Here is a 22,407-nt window from a genome sequence, read left to right as displayed (position 1 = left end):
ACTGTAGTTTCTATTTCTGTGACTATTCTGTAATCACCAATTTGTACTTAATCCCGTCAGCTTTTCCACCCAACCCCTCAAGCCCCTTCCCCCTCCAACAGCTATCAATCTGTTCTCTGTATCTGAGTCTGTTTTTATTTTATGTTGTTCTTTAGATTCCATGTATAAGTGAAAGCATATAGTATTTGTCTTTTTCTACCCAAACTGCCTTTTTTATATTAGTAACCACTTGTACCCACTGGGCAATCCTAGAGCACAGGGCCACCTAGCAGTTAAACACATAGCCCCCAAAATCAGAGAGCTCTTGATTCCCATACTAGCTGGGATTCCCATACTTTGGGCAAGTTGTTGAGATGCTCTCTGCCTCCATGTCTTCCTCTCCAAAGGACCTAACTCATAGAGTTGTAGTAAGGATTAAATAAAGAAATACGTAAAAGCTCTCAGCATAGTGCATAGCATATAATAAGCCAATTACTTCATCTCTCTGGGTCTTAATCACTTCACCTACAGAAAGATAGTGTATGTATAAAAGAGCAATATGTACATGAAGGTACATACCATGGTTCTTTCAAGTTCTTCTACTCGTTTCTTCGAAGAAGCTTCTACCCATAAATGTGCTATGCCTCTCCTTTTTGTTTTTCTCACGGCAAGTGTTGTGTTGTGCCGCTGTTAAATATGTCTGCCTTAGCTGTCCTCCATAGACTAGAAGGTTCTGGGAGTGTTCAGAAACTTGTCTTTCTCTTCATAATTCTGTTGGACCCCTGGTAGCACACAAGTTGGGTCGGGGGACAAAAATGCCAGCCTTTCAGACGTCCTAGGCATGAATGAAGACCACGGGGTCACCCATCAGCTATGTGTGATCATTCCTTGCAAGCTACCTGACATCACAAAAGAAACACTTGATAAATATTGGGTGGATGGGTGGATGGATGGATGAATGACTTCACCTTTGGTTATGCATAGCAAAAAAGAAAAAGAAATTTAGCTTTTATCTTCTAGATTTTGAATGCCTCTGCCAACAGCTAAATCTCTCCTAGGGAGGGCAGATGGCAGCCTGTACAATGAACAATTTAATCTTTAGAAAATGGAACAACTTTGCCAGCAAACTCCATTTTTCTCCACGAACACATTGTCAATAACATGTGCTCTCAAATATGTGGTGAAATTGATGACTGGGCCCTGATTTATGGAAACAACAACAAATTAAATGATTACCTTTCTCTTCCTCGCTTGGGGTCCTTCCGGCCAGCCATGAATTTTTTCCCCTGCGCTCTAATAATTGAGGAGGTCTAATTAAAATGCCTTTCTGGGTGATTGTGTGTGTGGAGTAGAGGAAAGAAAGGAGAGTGTCCAGGGCATCTTAATTTAAAACCAGGAGGGGAAGAGTCACTGATGTGATAATGAAGATGAACGCAGGGAGCCTCTGGCGCTCCCTCCTCACATAAAAGCAGATATTGACAGAATCCTTCAAACAAACACTTTTGTAGCCACTTATTTACCTTCTTGGATGAAATTTTCTTGGTTTTGAACAGACTTGAGGCTTTGGATTGTATGAAATAGAACAGAGTGGAGTAGGGGTGCTGGAAGAAATGGGTTTCTCCAGCCTGGCTGGCGTGGCTCAGTGGTTGAGGTTCGACTTATGAACCAGGAGGTCACAGTTTGATTATGGTCAGTGTACGTTCCCAGGTTGCAGGCTTGATCCCCAATGTGGGGCATGCAGGAGGCAGCCAATCAATGATTCTCATCATTGATGTTTCTCTCTCTTTCCCCCTCTCCCTTCCTCCCTGAAATCAATAAAAATATATTTTTAAAAAGACATGGGGCCCTGACCGGTTTGGCTCAGTGGATAGAGTATTAGCCTGTGGACTGAAGGGTCCTGGGTTCGATTCCAGACAAGGGCATGTACCTTGGTTGCGGGCACATACCGAGTAGGGGGTGTGCAGGAGGCAGCTGATCGATGTTTCTTCCTCATCGATGTTTCTAACTCTCTATCCCTCTCCCTTCCTCACTGTAAAAAATCAATAAAATATATTTTGGAAAAAAAAAAAGACATGGATCTCTCCAGCAGTAGCTACATTAGATATTTAAGACTTTTCCTGAGTTACAGCCAGTTCTTGACCCAACATACATTCAGAACCACCATCCTGAGATGACTCCTTCTAGAATAGTGACTCTGAACTTGTGCTGGGTCAAGAAGTTTTGTGAGAATCTGGTCAGAGCTACATATCCTTTCTCCAGAAACTACAAATAAACAACTGTGTGTTTACAAAGAGAGAGAGAGAGAGAGAGAGAGAAATGTAAACTTTTGCTTATACTGTCATCTATCTTTTGTTCTTGAACAACCTGGTAACAACTGCTACTCAAAATTCCAGGCTTTGCCTTGGCTGGTTTTGCTCAGTGGTTAGAGTGTTGGCCCGTGGACCAAAGGGTCATGGGTTCGATTCCTAGTCAATGGCCCATACCTCAGTTGCAGCTTCCCCAACCCCAGTTAGGGTGAGTGTGGGAGGCAAGCAATTGATGTGTCTCCCTTACGTTGATGTTTCTCTCTCTCTCTCTCTCTCTCTCTTCCCTCCCCCCTCCCTCTCCCTTCCACTTTTTCTAGAAATCAATGAAAAAAATATCAGATTAAAAAAATAAAAGAAATTCCAGGCTTCCCCAACTCTGTCGCAACGCTTGTCCAAGGTTAAGAAGTATTTAATTGAAGAGGCCCTTTCTTCCTTAGGCCACAAAAGTTCTGGCTGTAGACTCCTTTGGACACCTAGTGAGGCCCATGGAGGCCTTCTCAAGAGTAATGCTTTTAAAGACATAAATTAAAATATGCAGGATTTTAAAAAATCACAGAAATACAGTTATCAAATATTAAAGATACCAATTTGTGACAGTAATATATGAATTTCTTTATATATAGGGTGGGGCAAAAGTAGGCTTGTTATTGTTTGTATGAAAAATAATACAATAATTAATAAAGCATAAAACAATAATAAATTCTGTTTCCCGTATGCACAATTATAAGCCTACTTTAGCCCTACTCTGTACATTAAATAGCATACCCAACACTAAGGCTAACAGCTAATTTCAAAGTAATGATGAGTGTACATGATATCGCAAGATGTTTATAATGGGACAAAAAATCTGTAGCATTTTGATGAAAATATTGGTCATATAAATCAGGAGGCTGCTAATACTATTATGATTTTGTGTCTACATTCACAAGTGAAGGAAATGCTGAATTTTACTTAGAGGTCAATGAAATTAAAGGTGTCATTTTCTTTCTACCCAAGGTCATGTGTCCCCTGAATTCTATGCACCAATGTCACCTTCTAGTGAGGCCTTCCCTGGGCCCTTCCCAAAATGGCCACATTGATATTCACATGCCATCCACTCACTTTTTCACCATCCTGCTTTCCCATCCTCAGAGCACATAGCTCACTGCCATGGTCTTGCATTTGTGCATACCTCTCTCCCTCTGCAATGCCAACTCCCTGAAGGCAGAGGTCCTAGCTGTTGTGTTCCCTGCCGTGTCCCTGTATTGAAACACTACCCAGTGACTGGCCCCAATGTTGGCTGAAAGAAATTGCTGTGTTCAATGACAAGGCTAGAGCCAAAAAATGCACAACCAAAGTCTTGCAGGCTCACCTGGGCCAGTGGCATTGGGCTTAGTCATCACCCCATCATCAGTATATAAAATTGAAGTAATAATTTTGGAAAACAGTTGAATACATTTTTCAAATACAATCTTATACGGAGCCCTTATATACACCAAAGAGGTGAAATGAAGTTGTTGCTTGAAATGAGGGTAGGAAGACCCCAAAAGACTCACATGCCCATGGTTGCCCCTTCTGGAAGTTTCCACATCCCCTTTCCCTCTGAGAAGCTCTTTGAAAGTTCCTGTCCTGAAAGAGAACTGATACCTGAGGCAACGCTTCTCTGTCAGTCCACGGTTCCTGGGAAGCTCCACTGTCCTTTCCGCATAAGATAAAAATGATGGAAGCATCAGTGTCTAGAAACTTCCTCCCCCAAAGCATTTGTCCCCTTTCCCTCTGAGAAGCTCTTTGAAAGTTCCTGTCCTGAAAGAGAACTGATACCTAAGGCAACACTTCTCAGTCAGTCCACGGTTCCTGGGAAGCTCCAATGTCCTTTCCACATAAGATAAAGCATTTCTACCCTACCCGAAGTGAAATTCTAAAACAGAGCTGTGGCGCCGCATTGGCCATGACATTGCTTGATGATTTTGTGGAAATGTGCTGGGCCTCCATTTTGTTCTATTTTGGGGTGACCTTAATAATACCCCACAGGCAGGGTGGGCATGGGAGAGAACAGAGTGGAATACACCTTCCAGAATGTGGAGGAAAAGGTGAGTCCAAGATCAAGGCACCGCAACGTTGGTTTTCTCTGAGGCCTCTCTCCTTGGTTTGCAGAAGGCCGTTTTCTCTCTGTGTCCTCACATGGTCTTCCCCCTGTGCTCCTGCGAATTCTGGTGTCTCCCTCCATGTGTTTTAATCTCCTCTTCTCATAAATACACCAGCCCGATCAGATTAGGGCCCACCCTAATGGCCTCATCTTAACTTAACCATCTCTTTAACGGCTCTATGCCCGAATCCAGTCATATCCTGAGGCATATGAATTGTGGGGGACACAATTCAGTTCATAACACTGGCTTCCATGTTATCACCAAAGCTTTTGTATTGTTACTTTAACTTCAGTAGTTGCTTCTCATGACCATCGGCCTGGCCTGCCCCTGGCCTCAGAGGGAGCAGTTTGGGGCTCTGGAGCCCTCCATACCTCTCCATACAAGCTTTCCATAACTTCCTTCACACAGAGATGAGAGGGCCCCTCCCGCTTCATTTATAGATGCACTTAGAAGGTCTGAACATTTCATAGTAAACTTGATAAGTGAGACATTTAATATATATTGTTGTTTCTGATTTGGGGGTGGAGAAAACCTTGAGTTCCTGCCAGAAAACAAGCGTGCTTCGGTGTTTTTCAGTGCATAAGCAGAATCACAAGTAGAGTCTGAAGAGGCCTCTAGAAGGCAGTGTGGTCTGGTGGGAAGGGGGAGTCTAGTGAAGGTGGTGGTGGAGTGGGCAGAGGAAAGTTCAAATCCTGGCTGCACCTCTTACCAGCCATGGTGGCCATCCCTTCACTTCCCATTAGCTGGGAACCCTTTGTAGAAAAGTCTTAATGGAAATACCCACTTCTGCTTTGTTGTGGGGGCCTCTCTGTCCCCCACCGGCCTCACACAGTGCCTGGTACAAGGCATCTAGTGAAGGTGGTGGTGGAGTGGGCAGAGGAAAGTTCAAATCCTGGCTGCACCTCTTACCAGCCATGGTGGCCATCCCTTCACTTCCCATTAGCTGGGAACCCTTTGTAGAAAAGTCTTAATGGAAATACCCACTTCTGCTTTGTTGTGGGGGCCTCTCTGTCCCCCACCGGCCTCACACAGTGCCTGGTACAAGGCAAAGCCTCATTATTTAATAACTAGTGGCCTGGTGCATGAAATTCATGCACATTAAGTAGGAATTAATTAGGGGAAATATTTTAATATTGCTATTTGCCCTTTCTCTATAATAGATGTGTCAGAGATGAAAGAAAATTAGTAAAATGTATATGAAAATGATGTTGGGCAGGGGACACGGCCTGAGTTCCCCGGCCTGACGCTGGGGTGAGGGGCATGCCTTGAGGTCCCTGTCAAGCCCCACTGGGCAGGGGGTGCAGCCTCAGGTACCCTGGCACTGGGGTGGGGAGCGCGGCCTGAGGTCCCTTGGTCCGGGGTGGGGGAAGCAGCCTGAGGTCCCCTGGCCCAGCACCAGGGTGGTTGGCGCAACTTGAGGTCCCCCGTCCTGGCGCCAGGGTGGGGGGCATGGCCTGAGGTTCCCTGGGCTGGTGCTGGGGCAGGGGAGGCACAGCCTCAGGTCTCCCAGCCTGGCACCAGGGCGGGGGGGCATACCTTGATGTCACCCATCAAGCCCCGCCAGGTGGGGGTCTCGGCCTGAGGCCCCCCGACAAGCCCTGCCAGGCGGGGAGTATGACCTGAGGTCCCCCATCAAGCCTTGCTTGGCAGGAGACATGGCCTCAGGTTTCCCCCCACCCAGCCCCACACTATGCAGCCTCAGGTCCCTGCTCATTGCCCGTTACAGCTTCCCCTGTCAAACCCTGCCGGGCAGGGGGCACAACCTGAGGTACCTCTGCCTGGGCCAGGGCAGGGGGCACACCTTGACATCCCCCATCAAGCCCCACTGGGTGGGGGGCATGACCTGAGGTCCCCGTCAAGCCCCACCAGGCAGGGGGAATGGCCTGAGGTTCCCTGGGCTGGTGCCAGGGTGGGGGGCATACCTTGATGTCCCCCATCAAGCCCTGCCAGGTGAGGATTTCAGCCTGAGGTCCCCCGTCAAGCCCTGCCAGGCGGGGGGCATAGCCTGAGGTCCCCCAACAAGCCTCACTGGGTGGCGGGGCGCGGCCTCAGGTTTCCCCCCGCCTGGCCTGGCACTACGCATCCTCAGGTCCCTGCGGATTGCCTGTTACAGCTCATTACGGGAACCCCACCTCCACTGTGGGTGCAGCCATCTTGTGACAGTGTCACAGTGTGAGGGTCAATTTGCATATTACCTTTTATTATATAGGATAGTGATTGTAGTTGTTACTGAAATGCAAACCAATACACAAACCCCAGGGACTTGAAGGTCTTGTGCAAATTATTTGTATGGAAATTCGGTTGCTCAGGTTTTTATCTGAGATGCAACTAGACTAAGTTAGAACCCCCTGGGAAATATAAAAACCCAGTTCCAGGCCTACCCAAGACAATTAAGGCAGAATCTCCTGGAGTGGCCCAATGTGGGTTGAGGTCAGCATGGGGAGCCCACTCAGAGGCAGAAGGCACAGTCGGATTACTCTGTGCCACTTATAGCTGTGAACTTGGGCAAGCTGCTTAACAGCCCTGAGCCTCAGTTTCCTCATCTGTCCTGAGGATGAAATCAGATACAATTGGTTAACCACTGGGCCCAGGCTCAAGGACATACTGGGTTGATAAATGACAAGTGTTCCCATTGTCACCCAATGGACGTGAAGTCTGGGCCTTCATATCGCCATCTGCCAGGTGGTTGGCTCAGGGAGGATCCCTGCGGTCATTCATTTTCATTTCTGTGGATCTACAAAGGTTGAGCAAGGATGAACTATGAAGAAAAACTCAAGTGTCTTCACGAAGTGACACCCATGGGCTGGCACTTGGAAGACCTGAACTCAGCAGTCACCTCCTGACAGCTAGTGGGAGAGAAAAGCCGGAAACCAGCCTTCACACAAGCCACCGTATCATTCATGATAAGTTGGGGTAAGAGATAGGCAGCCGGGGACCCAGTCTCAATCCTGGGCTAAGTGAAGGTCTTTCTGAGCACGTGCTACTTTAGCCAGAGGATGACCGGGGCAGGAATTACCCAGGCAGGGCCACGGGAGGGGCCTCTGGGCGAGGGGCAGAGCAGCTGCAAAGGCTGTGAGGGGGCCAGGAGCTAGACATAAACAAATGAATAAAAGGACACCTTTTCTTCTTAGAGCATCTCAAGGGATTTGAACTTTCCCAATGTACTTTGGGGAGTGCTGGTGGAGTCAGATGAAACTCAAAACTCAGTGTGAGATCCCAACCAACCTTGGTTTCCTTCCAGCTCCTCTAGGAAATGGTGTGGGCAGTGGGACAGTTCACCCTCCTGACCTCCGTCCTTCTTCTAAAGAGGCAACACTAACTCACATTTTCCCAATCTATTGCGGGGGTTGGGAATTATTACCAGCAATCAAATTGGCAAAGGGTCATAGTTGTTATTAGGAAACAATATGGCACTTTGATAACAGAAAACTGGTTTCAAATTCTAGTCTGTCCCTTGCCAGGCATGTGACCTTGGTCCTGTTCCTTAAATCTCTATCCGTTATTTTCCTGACCCCCGAAAAGGGGGATTCGGAAGGGTTACCTTTGGGGATTATTATAAGAATGAAAAGAGCAGCAGTCGAGCTTCAGCCAAGGGTAGGCACCCAATGAATGACACGTCATTGAAACAAAGGAGGCTTTTCTTAGAAAGTGGCTCTTCCTCTTAGCACGCGTCCCCATGCCAACCCCTTTCCCAGGGTGGACGCACCACAAACCGGGCTGCCGCAGGGGCCTTCGACACATAATCACGGTGGTAAAAACAAAACAAAACAAAACCACCACCCTCTGCCTGTTGATTTTCCGCACTTGGAAGGCATGCAGTTCCTCCTGGACACCAGCAGCTCACACGCAGGCAGCAGTGAGTCCGCGCGGTGCCCACGCAGTGACGCCCGGTGGTTGTACGTAGTTGTAATAAATAACACTCGGCTGCCAGCTCCACTTAGGGAAGACGGGTTCCATTGTGAATCATGTGGTTGGCGTTTGGACTTTAAGCTGTCCGGGTTGTTTATGGAGGTGTTTGCCAGTATCTAGACCTCTTTCAAACAATTTAAGTGCCTTTGGAGTATATGAATGTGGCTCAATAAAAATGGGTGCAGGGGAATCTCTCTTCCACGGCCAGGCCCCGGAAACAGCGTGTGGGAGAACTGCCGCCTGGTAGCCATGACATCACGATGGCACCGCCGTGGGCGCGCTCCCTGTTCCTGGCCAGAGTGCTGTTCTGAGCCTTGCCACCCGGTTAACTTTCCTTTTGAAGGGACAGAACAGCTGGGCCGTTTTTCAGTGCTTCTCGTGTGGCATTATCTAGCTCTGCTGAGAAATGTGCCTTAGAACATGCTGGTTAGTTCCATGGACAGCAGTGAGTACGGGCTGGAGAAGGAGCTTCCAGGCCACATATCTGAGTGGAAACGCTGGCTCTACCACTTGCTAACTCTCTGACCTCTATTCAGTTTCTTAACCAGTTCAAACCTCTGTTTTCTCATCAACAGATAGGGACAATGGGGCCCTGTCTCAGGCATTACTGTAGAGCGCAGAGCTACAATGAGCACTTAGAAAAGCGGTAGGTACTGGGACTGCCTCCTGCTTTCTTCTTAATAGTCACAGCAAATGTTTGAGATGCCATTTTACCCTTTTCTTATTTATAAAAAGGAAAAACTTTCCTTAGCTTCACATCCAAATTGACAACTGTTTTCAACACTGGCTAATGTACGAACTAAAGAGCCTCTCTTCTACTACTTACTTTTTTAAATTTCCAGAAAGAAGGAATAATCCATTTTCCAAGACCTAATGATTACTTACTTCTCACACATAAGTAGAATTTTATATATGTATTTTTTTATTCTACATCTTATTCCGCAGCACTTTTAAGGGACTATATTGCATGCAATGCAATGAATTCATGAAAGAAAAGAAAATCACTTTTTAAATCTACATTATATTGAGTATATTTTGTCACCAGGCACCATTGTGGAAGGTACTATTATTGTTCTGATTTGGAAGATTTGGAAACAGGTTCAGAGGGGGTAAGTCATTTCCCTCAATGTCACACAGCAAGTAAATAAATGGCAGAGGCAAACTCTCAACAAATATGTCAAAGGAAACTAGAGGGAATCTGAAGAGAATCCAGAGGGTATAGGCTCTCTTCTAGGGCAAACTTTTTGACTCGAGGGCCACAATGGGTTCTTAAACTGGACTCAGAAGAAGGAGCTGCGGCCGTGTTTCCCGACGTTGCCATGTTAACACTGCTGCTGGTGAAGGAGCGGAGGGGAGAGCAAGAGAACCCGCCGCTCTTTCGGCTCCGCGGGCCGGATAGAACAGCCGAACAGGCCGGATCCGGCCCGCGGGCCATAGTTTGCCCACGGCTGGACTAGGGCCTTCAGATGACACACAGTTACTAAAGTCGAGCCAAAAATTTGACTGTGAGCTTCCTAGTAGTGCAAGCAAAAATGGACACATGAGCCATCCCAAGACTTAGCTTTTCTATAGGGATTTATAAATACGCAAGGCTTTCCTGGTATGTAATGTCTGGCAGAAACACCTTGCATAACCTTTGTGATATTGTAGAGTGCAAAAAAGACAATAGGAGGTTCCCATGGTAAAACCAAATATTTTTAAAAATTAAAACCATTCCTTTCTGCGTGTGTGTGTGTGTGTGTGTATGTTATTTAGCACTGGGCTCCATCCCTTCTCAATAATTATTCAATCCATGCTTTGTCAAAGCCGCACACAGAGATGAGCTTCGTGTTGAACACTGGCTGAAGGGAGGGCGAGGAGAATGCCCTTACCACTCTCATTTAGATTGACGTCCTTCTGGGTGTAATTGGGATAACTGTTCGGCAGTTAAGACTTCACGATCCCATCATTAGTTGTCAAGAGATTTCCATAGGGCAAACCCTCAGCCATTTCTCTCATTCCTGTTTCCTAACTACTTGGGGAGCCTGAAGTTGAAGAGCATGTGCTACGGAAAACATTTTCTCTGCCATTGGAAACTTCTAGGCTGACACACAGGACACCGATGACATGAATGACAGCATGTGCACCATTCTCAGGTCTTCCCGACATTGATGTTGTTCTCCAAGATGTCACCCCGTTTCTGCTAGTGTCAGCCAACAACCATTTTACATGTGTCTTGGTCATGGTGGTGATGAGATTGTAAACCATTTCTGTGGCTGCCCATTAACTCGACAAAAAGGGAACTTATTTGCTTCATTTCTTCCAATCCGCCCGCTCCGTTAGCCTTGAGTTGGTGGTGAGGCTGGAGTCAGCTTAGATGTTGGCTGTGCTCGGGACTGACCACAGGAAATCTCTCCACCAGCTTCAGAGCTGCAGGCAGGTGGCTCTGGGCTGTGTCCTGAAGCACAGATCATGCATTTGAGACATTCGGCAGATGTATCACAAGTTGTGCTTTAAAAGAGGAAGTTCGGGAGTTGAGATTTCCCAGTGTGTCCATTACCACCTGCATGCCATCGTACTTAAATGTTCCAAAAAGAAGACGATCAAGATCAATAATAGTATTGCCTCCTAGTCTTCAAGGATCTAATCAAACACCACCCTTGACAAAGAATTGGTGGTCTCCTCGGTCCAGCTCTGACATCAGCAACAGTTCGCTTAGTAGTTAAGAGTAAAAGCTCTGGGATGTGAAGGCGACCTGGCTGCAACATCTGTCACCCCATAGATCATCAGGGTTGATTCGGCTGATCTGGCTGGCTAGGCGGCTGTCCCCTCCTCCCTCACCATCCCCGTGCGTCCCTCCCGAAGCTGCACACTGGGTCAAAGAGGACGACCTTTCCCCCAAGAGAGGACCCGTCTTCGGTCAAGGATATACGAGTAGCTGCGCTCTCCTGCTAGAACTCCCAAACAAGCTCTCAAGAGTAAAGGCTCTGAAATGTAGAAAATGTATATTCCAATTAATTGTAAGAATATTCAGTTCCACTTACTGTCATTGCACCTTGGATGAGTCACTTCAACGATCTAAACCTCAGTTTTGTCCTCTGTAATATTGGATATCCCTTTGGGTGGTTGAAATGATTAATAGAAATAGCTCATATGCGTTGGGTCTACAATTAACATTTGTGGATGTTACGGGTCTATAACTTGTAAGTTCTATCATTGACTCAACCTCTTTGAGGTTCGATATAAGAAAGAAAAAGCCTCTCTCACCATTCAGGAACCCAGCCGTTTTTGTTCTATTCTGTTTATTTTGTGACCTCCCTCTCCAAGAGCAATGAGTCTATGTTCAGTGACAGAAAAACTGCAGGGAAGAAAGGAATTAAGAAATGGCAGATATTCTAGATAGCATTGTAAAATATTACCTGCCTACTCACATGAAGCCACATCGAGTGTACAAAAAGTATTCCCTACATTTAACCAATGATTTTATTCATTCTGAGGATTGGAATTCAACCTAAGTTTAAGGGTTTCTGCACACAGAGATTTCTCTTAGGAACAATTAGGAGAAACACTAATGATGAAATTCAGCAATGTAGGTAAGCCCATTTGGATTTTCAAATTGTAAAATCAATTTGGAAAAATATTACCTGTAGGTTTCTCCCAGGATTACACGGTTAAAAATCACTCGTCTCCATTCCCACTTTGCTTCCTTGTCACAGTCTTTTTTTAATGATGCATTTTCTATATGTCCAGCATTTATATCTCACTCTCTTTATTTCCGTTTTAAGAAGTCCTAAATAAGGAGTCGGGCGTCCTGACCCATCACTTAATCATCATGGGGCACATTGTTTAAACTCTCTTAGCCTCACCCCTTTATCTTCATGCTCCTATTACTTACCCAACCTATTTCCAAAGAATGCTCTTTGAAAAATTGTAAGTTGCTGCCCTGGCCAGGTGGCTCCTCTCCTCTCCCTTCCTCTCCTCTCACCTCCTCTCCTCTCCTCTCCTCTCCCTTCCTCTCCTCTCACCTCCTCTCCTCTCCTCTCCTCTCCCTTCCTCTCCTCTCCTTTCCTCTGCTCTCCTCTTCTGTCCTCTCCTCTCCTCCTGTACACCAAAAGGTTGCAGGTTCTATTCCCTGTCAGGGCACATACCTAGGTTTCAGGTTTGATCCCCAGTACAGGAGGTACCTGATTGATGTTTCTCTCTCACATTGCTGTTTCTCTCCCCCACCCCCACCCCCTTTCCCTTCTTCTCTCTCTGAAATCAATAAACGTATCCTCGGGTGAGGATTGAAAAAAAATTTTTTTTTAATGTAAATGGCTTCAAAATGGCAGAATAAATCATTCTTTGGAGTTTAAAGTACCAGACAGATGGTTCTAGTCTCTTCTCTTTTCCCATTACATATTCTAAGTTGGCTCTGATAGGATTAGACAACTAAGCATTCCAGGTAAATCTTTTTCTTTATTCTGTTATTTCTTTAGTAATAAATGCTTTTTAAAAATTTCCACATTGGAATAGATAACTTTGAATTATTGTCTTCAGGGCTTCACTCACTCAACAAGTGTTTGTCAAGTACCTGCTGTGTGCCAGACACTGGCTTATGTGCCCGGATACCTGCTGGATGGGAAGACACACGGTCCCCACCTCTCTGGGGTTTACAAGCCAGTGCAGGAGGCAGGTGCTAAACCAACAGTTACTTGCATCTGCAAAAAGTCCCATAAGGACAACATAAATGTGCAATATTATTTTTTTTAAAGAACTTACTCAAGTCCAATGGGTAAGAGCAGACTTTTCCGAGGAAGTGACAATTCCACTAGGACTTTAAGGATGAGAAGTTGCTAGCTGAGCAAAGAATGGGTGGAATGGCATTCTAGGTGGAGGGAATGGCACTGCAAAGACTCTGAGGCCTGTTTCAGGAGCCGTCAGAAGGCCAGTGTTCTTGGGACATTTCAACAAGGGCAGAGACCCAGGTGAGGTGAGAGCAGTGGCAAGGCCAGAGCAAGAGGAAAGTTCTGGAAAAACAAGGGGTTTCTTTCTAAGCGCAGAATAGGTCACTGAAGGGTCAGCAGGGAGGAAATGGGGAGTGACCGCCTCACTCTGCTGTAAGTTTTCATAAGCTCACTTAGTTTGCCATATGGAGCATGATGGACTGGCCACAGCGTGCAGTCAGGGGCCCAATGGGCGGTTACGACAGGCACTGGGGACAATGCGCACAGGCTTGAACTGGGGCGCTGCGGGTGGAAACGGAAAGCGGAAAGCGAGTTTGCTGAGGAATTTTATGAGTAGGTGTTAAGGATGACCCAACTTTCTGGCCACAACAACTGGGCGGTGTAAGGTTTCATTCCCTGTGAATAGAAATGTTGGAGAGGACAGGCTGGGGCGGGGGACTCAAACGCCCCGCTTTTGAAAAAGTTACCTTGTGAGACGCCCACGTGGAGATGTCAGGAAGCCAGTTGGATGCACAGATCAGGGACTCACAGGCCTCAGCATGCGGATATTCCACGTCACAGCGCTGCCTAGAAAGGGCTTGTGTCGAGCAGGGGTCCTGGCCCTTTGCAGACCCGTGTGGCCATTTGCAGACAAAGGCTCCATAATTTCCCCTTTACTATCCTGAAACGGCATTCATTGATCACATGACCAGCCTATGCACATCCTTTCAAAAAGAACCCATCGTGTGCTGTGACTGTACAGTAAGAGAGAAAGGGAAGGCTTCGGTCACAGAACTTCACTAGAACAGGACTCCTCACACTTGACCGTGCCAGGCGTCACCTGGGCACTCTGCTCCCATGCAGATGCTGAATCAGCAGGGCGAGTGGCCCGCACTCAGGGACGAGGTCCTGGGAGGAATAATGAGGGAGCCCGACGTGTGCTCCTGTGTGCGGATTCCCCGGGAACCTGTCGGCGACACCCGCAGATCATCTGGGGGCTGTGGAATCGGCATCTCATCTATCACCAGCAGCCGTGGCACAGGCGACCGGCTTTTCTAAAAGGACAAGCAACTCCCACTGAAATTCCAAACCAAACACAGTTTCTCTTGTCTGGCTGGGTAGCTTTACTTCAGGACAGTGCAGTGTGTGTGCAATTGTGCAGAAACGACTGGGGGTTTATATGCAAAATGGAGTTGAGTTCTAGGCTCAGATTGAAAACATTTTCCACCTCTGTCAGCAGTTCTGAGCCTGTGATGATTTTGTGCCCCCCCTCCCCCGCTCTCCCCTCCCCCCTACTCCCAGCTCGGACCACTGGCAATGCCCAGAGATATTTTGGCTTATGGCGTTATCGCGCTCCAGGTAAGGGAGATGGCACTGGAATCGGTAGGTAGAGGCCAGGGTGCTGCTAAAAAGCCCCAATGCACAGGACACTCCCACAACAGGAATTGTACGGCCCAAGATGTCAACAGTGGAGAAACCCGGACCTGCCGAGAGATTTCTGGCAGAGAATGAGGGACAGACCGCCCTGTAAGAAACCGTCCCCCACATTGCCCAGGGGTCCCACCCCCAGCCCCTAAGCATCCAGTGCTGGTGGTGCCCACAGGGGGAGCAGTCACAAAACACCCCGGGACAAGATGCCGCTCTGAGCAGAGGGTGCGGAGTGGGGAAAGAAGAGGGCAGGGGCCTGAGCAAGGCCAAGGAGGGTGAAGAGCCAGCCAAAATGACTTGCCAGAGGGATTAACCATTCTAGCAGCGCCAAATTAAAGCATATATAATCCCGTGCATCTGTTGGTGGCTCTGTAATTAATACAAAATAATTACATCTTCGCGCCTGGCTCTCCCTCACAGACTCCACTTAATGAACATTGCCAACGACTCTGTAGATATGTAATTAAATTTTTTATTTATTTCTGTTGTATTCGTAGAGGAGTCGCTCAACATATTAGAAAAAAGAGGGGCAACCCCGTGTAGCAGCGAAGCGTGACCTCCGCCGTTTGCGAGGCAACCCAGGTCTCTGCTTTCTCTCTCTGAACCCACTCCACGGGATTCCTCTGAAAGCAAGGAATACAAAGGCTAGTTCTGTCTCCTCTCCTGGGTTTTCTAGTTTTAATTTTCTGCCAGAGTTCCCTCTTTAGACCTAAAGAAAAATAGGTTTTTCTTCTTTTAAAATAAAGAATAATAAGAAAGGGTATATTGTCCCAACATGGTCCAAAATGCAGGTGTCCTGTGTACCATTCTCCTCTGGTACAGCAGCACTGACCTTCCAGAAGAATCCATTACGTGGTGGGATATGAGGAGGTCTCTCAGATGGAAATAATGCCATAGCCAGGTCTGAACAGAAGACACATGGATCTGGAATTTAACTGAGTAACTACACAGATATTCTTGGGGAAATGACTTTCCTTTATTAATAATGCCAGCATTTAACACTATAATACACCAAGCCATCACAGGCAATATAAAAAGCAGTGATTGAAGAGACAAAAAAAAACCCAGAATCCGAATACCCTTCTCCCACTTACCCGCCGGGTGACCACGGGCTCACCCCTCTGATGCCCATGTCCTCGCTGGGAAGTGCAGACGCTGTGAAGCTGACACTCAGGCTTGGGCTGAGTATGGAAAGCATAGGACAAACTCGGGAAATGTCACGTGGTCACTACAAAGGGCCCTTTCACACCGAGACTCAAAAAAGCCAGCAATTTGAGTCAATGATCAGAGACTGAGATCTTCAGAACTCTCGGCTTCCTTGTTTTCTGTACAAGAGTCTGTCATTAAGGTGTTTTTCAGAAATGGCACTCAGGTATATGAGAGAGCGCTTTGCAGGGAAGGAAGGGGTTACCAAACCAATCTGGGGAGCCCTGTGTTACATGAACACATGTTGTGTTTGGTCGGGTTGGGTTTTAATTGCAGCATTTCTCAGTCTTTAATATGCTAAGGTGTATTGTGATTTCCGAGAAGGGGACTATAAGATAATAAAATTATGACTTTCTTTCTCCTTGCTCCCCTCCCAGAACACAAACTTTGCCCTAAGAGAAACCCAGACAGAAACGTTTGAGTGTTGATCAGATCTTTTACAGGTTCAAGAGAGTGATCGATGAAAGGAGGTTCTGTAAAACTGGTTCCACATTAATATCATGGTCAGGGAGGCGAGAGCGAGGGCTTCCAACAGACCTCACATGAAGCCACACCAAGACTTCGTCCCGTTGTACAATGGAAGGCACTCTGTTCTCTAGGGAAGATCGGCTTTGTCATTCATGTCCTCTTTCCTTCCCTCCCTCCTCTGACCTTCTGATGTCCTTGCAAATTCTGGCCTCTGCTTTCTTTCTCTTTCTTCGACCCCTGTCTCTTCCTCCAACCACATAAACTTTCTCCTTCAGGGTCCCAGACCCGCCATGGGTTCCAACCAAGTCAGAGGAAAGGCAGCTAGCTTTTGCCTCTGAAACACAGACCTGGCGTCAAAGAGAGTGACGCCTTCCACTGATGGTGATCTCTCAACTCCCTGTGATTAGATAGGGAGGTGTCTGAAGAGAGGATGGGGACCCCCAAGGGAGAGGCCTAAATGTTAAGTCATCCTCCGCTGTGGGCCCGTGGACAAGTCACTAACCTCTCTGAGACCTTTTTTCCTATTTGTACTTTGACATTGTTTCAAGGGTTAGGGGTATCATGTGGAAAGTACCTGGCATTTGGTAGGTACAGAGGAACTGGTTGCCAGTATTGTAGTCATACATTCCTTACCAAGGGATTGTTTATATTGCCTGTTATGACTATTTTGCACATAATTTTTCTACATACATCAGGTGTCATATGAACTTCAACTTGTCTTTATTCTTCTACTAGAAACATGGAAATTTCCCCAAATATTAATTATATATAGGTTCAACATGTTTCTCACTAAATGATCACTATCACTAAATCATTGATTTTCAGTCTTTTTCATCTCAGGGCACACATAAACACTAAAATTCTGCAGCACACCAAAAAATTTATTACTATATTTTTTGCCCATCTGACAAAGAAAAGTATGATTTTGATTGATTTACAAAAAATAATAGTAGTAATAATTGCCTACCCATTGTGCTCTAAAGTGACTTTTTTAAAAAATCAGGTGCCTATATTTGTATATAGGGATTTCTGGAATCAAGAATTAACCAACTATCCAATGTGACTGATAAGATACAACTCCATTATATGTCCATTATATGTATGGTTCAAGACAAGGCATTCACACCACTCGGCTATGGATGTGTTGGCTGTTGTCATGTTTTTATTTGACAATATAAAGGGGGAAAAGGTCGGTATTGCATATTTTAAAAATTCTGGCAGGCACACCGGTTGAAAATCACTGCACTAGATAACAAGATATAAGCAAGGAACACCGCCTAGATGGGGCTAGTGGAAAATATATGCATTTTTACAGTAATCCAAATAGCACATATCTGAAAAAAATTCACTTCAGTAACCTCCCATAGCAAAGCACACTTTAAGCAGCACCTCCCACCACAAAAAAAAAAAAAATGGTCCCTTTTTAAAATATGTTTTTTATTATTCAAGTGCTGTTGACATATAATATTATATTAGTTTCACATGTGATTAGCATTTTACATAACCTATGAAATGATCACCATGGTAAGTCTAGTACCCATCTGGAAAAGGGTCCTATCTTTTGACTTGGGAATTTCACACTCGGGAATTTAAGCTTATGAAAAGACAACATACTGAAAGGCTTTAAACCAAAGTTGTTCATCACAATGTTATATATCACTAAATAAAATTGGAAGCAAGTTAAATGTCCACCATTAGAGAATGGTTATAGAAGCCATGTGGGTGTTCACAATGATACTTGCAAGTGGAAAAATACAGAGAGAAATATTACACAGTGGGTACTTACAACTATGTAAGCCCAACAAAAAATGTAGACAGCTCTGGCCTATGGTTAGAGTGTCGGCCCACACACTGAAGGGTTGCCAGTTGGATTCCCGGTCAAGGGCACGTTCTTGGGTTGCAGGTTCAATCCCAGCCCCAGTCGGGGCACACGTCTCTCACATTGATGTTTCTCTCTCTCTCCCACTCTCCTTCCTCCCTTCCACTCTTTGAAAAATCAATGGAAAAAAAATAACCTCAGGGGAGGATTAACAAAAGAAAAATGCACAAAGAAAACACTAGAAGAAAATATAGCAGAATGTAAGTAGGAGCTCTCTCTGGGTAGTGAGGCCATGTGAGGTTAAATATTTTATTTTTCAAAATGTTTTATAATGCAAAAATCACACAAAGTATCTTTATTTTAAAGTGTGGCTAAATGCATATAACATAAACTTTATCATGTTAATCATTTTTAAGTGTATATTATTGTACAGCCATCATCACCATCCATCTCTAGAACTTTTTCATCTTATAAAACTAAAGCTCTATCCCCATTAAATAAGTCTCCATCCCTCCTTTCCCCAGAGCTCCTGGAATCCACCTTCTGTTTTGTGTTTCTCTGAGTTTAACGACACTAGGTAGCTCAGATCATTAAAAGCATACTGTATTTGTCATTTTACAACTGCGTTATTTTCACTTAACACAATGTCCTCAAGGTCCATCCATGTCATCGAATGTGTCAGAATGCCCTTCCTTTCTGAGGCTGAATAATATTCCATTGGACGACTAGACCACATTTCGTCTATCCAGGCATCTGTTGATGAGCATTTGGGTTGCTTCCACCCCTTGGCTATGTATACTAATAATAGAGAAATATGCAAATTGTCTGGGACACTGTCACAGTAACAGTAACGATCAAACAGCAGGCTGCATGGGGCGAGCAGGCCAGCAGTGGGGCAGTTGGGGACGAGCAGGCCAGCAGGGGAGGGCAGTTGGGTGTGACCAGGCTTGCAGGGGAGGGCAGTGGGGGGCGAACAGGCCAGCAGGGGAGGGCAGTTTGGAGCGATTGGGCTGGCAAGGGAGCAGTTCGGCATCAATCAGGCCAGCAGGGAAGCGGTTAAGGGGTAATCAGGCTGGCAGGCAGAAGCAGTTAGGGGTAGTCAGGCAGACCAGCAAGCAAGCGGTTAGGAGCCAGCAGTCCCAGATTGTGAGAGGGATGTTGGACTGCCGGTTTAGGGACAGGGATCAGGCCTAAACTGGCAGTCGAACATCCCCCAAGGGGTCCCAGATTGGAGAGGGTGCAAGCTGGGCTAAGGGACACCTCCCCCATGCACAAATTTCATGCACTGGGCCTCTAGTTGTGAATAATACTGTGAAGATGATGTACAAATATCTCTTCCCTACATTATATTTTAATTTTTTTCCCTAAATTGGCTCTTCATTTCTGTATTCCATCAACAGGTTATAGCATACCCTAGACCAGACCTAACTAGGACTCTGCACAGAACATTAATACCAATGCACTGGTCTCAGTGGGCAATTTGACTACCTGGGGAAATAACCACCCGAGCTATCCCTCAGAAAATAACACACCTTTTTGTTGTTGTTCTGGTTCCCATTACAGGACAAATGCCTTAGTTCCAGCTCTCCAGCCTGGATCCCCTCACGCGGAGCCCTGGGTTGCACCACCCCCGCTTCTGACATTGAACTCCTGGCGCCCTGCTCTCGGAAGATTGCCCAAAAAACCCGCCCAGCCATTTCTCTTCATCCGCACTAACAATTTGGTAATGAAGTATTGATTTCCACTTCTCTGCTTATGGACGATATTAGATTTTCATTGATAAACTGCAGTGGGGCCGTCTCGTCTCCGTGGCCCCCTTTTCACTGTCACGAGGAAACAAAGTGCCCCCGAAGAAAAATCACGCCCGAGAACACCGATGGACTTATTTTGTCCGTTTGTAACACTTGACGGGAAAGGGTGGTGGGGGGAGTCGAAGTCTCCATAGCTTCATGTCCAAGTGGGCTGCACGAGCTGTGGCCGCTGGGAAGCCGGCTTCTCCGGGTAATGTCCGTTTCCTATTTATAACCCCCCTGGGAGCGTTTGTCTAAGGAAATGTTTCTGTTCGGAGCAACAATTACGGTTGCACCTGGATTGCCCAGTCCTGCCCCTGCACTGGGGAGCCATTCATCACCGCAAAGTGGAAGAATTATTAAGTTAAACCAGACTTTGAGCCAAGGAAACCTCCGAACAATGTTCGTCTTCTGTGAGAGCTGTTCAAACAGCCAGGCTTAACCGTGTGGCTGCCGGAGACGTGTTCCCACGCAGTGTGGGCATCTCTACGGTCGTCACCTTCACTGGGTTAAACAATATTAGTTTTAAGCCTGTGCCACTGTCGGAGGAGCCTGCAGATGGGGAGAAGGGGGAGCTCGGTGCGAGGCCCGCTCCGAGAGGAAGCAAGAAGCCGAGGTCACGGCCGGCTGGGAAGTTCAGCCGCAGCCTGGCCCGCCATCTCTCCGGCAGGACGTTGTTTATGGCTCTGAGGCGAGCTCGGCTTCAGAAGCAACGGAGAGCATGAAATAGGGTGTCCGTTTTAAATGTGTTTCTGCAACTTTTTTCATTAAAACTTTGAGGGCCCAATTTTAATTTGTGGAATATTCCCGTTAATAATGAGATCTAATTAAGACATCCATTAAAAGCCCGTTAAAGTTAATTTAACGTAAAAATTCCAATAGAACTGTATTAGATTTTCTCCATTAAATTAACGTTATGGATTTTTAACGGATGTCTTAATTATACGTTATTATTAACAGGAATACTGTATTACACAGATTAAAATCAGGTCTTGCGTCAACTTGGAAAAGCTACGAGTGTGTTTTAATATTAAAAGTCTTGCATACCTAGTGCACACTCTGGAAATGCAGGGGGTAGATCTGTTTACTCGAGTTGAGCCTTTTCTATACAACGGAAAGCAAGCACTAATAGAGAAATCCATCATTGCATTTAAACAGTGAATTTCCTTATTCTCAAAGGACAACTAAGGCTGGATTGTGTTGCAACCTGCTACTCAGCAATAGGCGATTCTTGGCACAACACAAAGAACTAGATGATTTTGAAACAGAAGGAATATTTTTGTTGTTGCTTTAATGACCAAGGTTATCACACACCAAAAAAATCTCAACACCCACAAAATGAAACCAAATATATCCTCTTCACCATTTCTCATGGAGGCTGCCTGTTGAATTGTTTTTGGAACTTTTGACATGATCCCTAAATTCAACATTGGGATTTAAAAAAAAAAAAAAAACTTCTTATTTACCTCCTAGGGAAAGTGTTGCCCTTATGCCACATATAATAGCAAATTGCTTTTTTTATGGCATGCATAACCTAGATGGGGAAAAATATGGCGCTTCGGGGAAGGAGGGAAAAAGTAAATGAAGTTCCAGGAATGTCATTCTGAAGTAATGAGGCATGGACAGAAAATACAGCCCTCACATCATCGGATTGAGATGGCAGTCGAAATAGCTTCATTGAGGTGTCAGCACTCATCCATCAATCAATCACCCACAAGGAAAAATCACAACAGTACAACGGGGCGGCTTTTATGGGATTTACTCATGGGCATAGGAAATAGCGGCTCAAATGTAGTTCTGACATGAAAAGCAAGGTGCTGATATTATTTTTTATGATGGGAGGATCATAAAGTGAATTGAGAACAGCGAGGTCTGTCTTTGCTTAACCTATTCAACCAGAAATGAATGGAGCTCAACCGGAAAGGAACAGTCTTTGGATGGGTTAAGATTGAAGGGTGGACTCTACTGAGCCCTGTCCTTCGACAACGAAATTCTATTAAAGGGAAATCAGTGCATTAGCATGGAGGTTCTTGAAGCTGTGCAAAATTGCCTGCTCCAACCCAGGGGTATTCGATAAAGTTTCATAATTCAGATTCTGCCGCAACGTCCAAAAGCAAAATCTTGAGCTCTTGTTCCAACCAGGGGGTGGGTGGAGGGGAACAATGCAGTTCTCAGCTCCGTGGAAATAGTCTCCCTTCTAAGAAAAAAAATAAATCATCTGCTTCAACATATAATCCATACAGTTTTGTTAGTGCAATTTCTATGGAGGGGTGGGGTGGGAGGCGAGAGACAAAAATATTGATAAATTTGGTAAGACTCATGAATCGTCGCTTGGTAACCGTAAATGTCACTGCTGAGGGACAGCTGCTAATGTTCTTAGGAAACAGATCTGGGCTCGCGCTGTGAAATACACACAATTCTGAGTATATTCCTAGAGACTCAGCCTGTCTTCATTTGGCAAGCCCTGCGAAG

General features: G+C 45.8%; 1 protein-coding gene across 1 annotated transcript in view; it reads left to right on the top strand.

Moving 5' to 3' along the window:
• TSHZ2 (teashirt zinc finger homeobox 2) overlaps positions 1-22,172 on the top strand; it is a 430,695-nt gene extending 408,523 nt beyond the window's left edge. Inside the window, exon 3 of the mRNA XM_006773617.2 lies at positions 19,709-22,172. Coding sequence (XP_006773680.1) covers positions 19,709-19,710 — 2 coding nt within the window. The 3' untranslated portion in view covers positions 19,711-22,172. The remainder of the gene's footprint in view (positions 1-19,708) is intronic.
• Positions 22,173-22,407: the final 235 nt, after the last annotated feature.

Source organism: Myotis davidii, unplaced genomic scaffold (genome assembly GCF_000327345.1).
Source record: "Myotis davidii unplaced genomic scaffold, ASM32734v1 scaffold27, whole genome shotgun sequence".
In the NCBI taxonomy this organism is placed as follows: domain Eukaryota; kingdom Metazoa; phylum Chordata; class Mammalia; order Chiroptera; family Vespertilionidae; genus Myotis; species Myotis davidii.
This window is presented reverse-complemented; position numbering and strand designations above follow the sequence as displayed.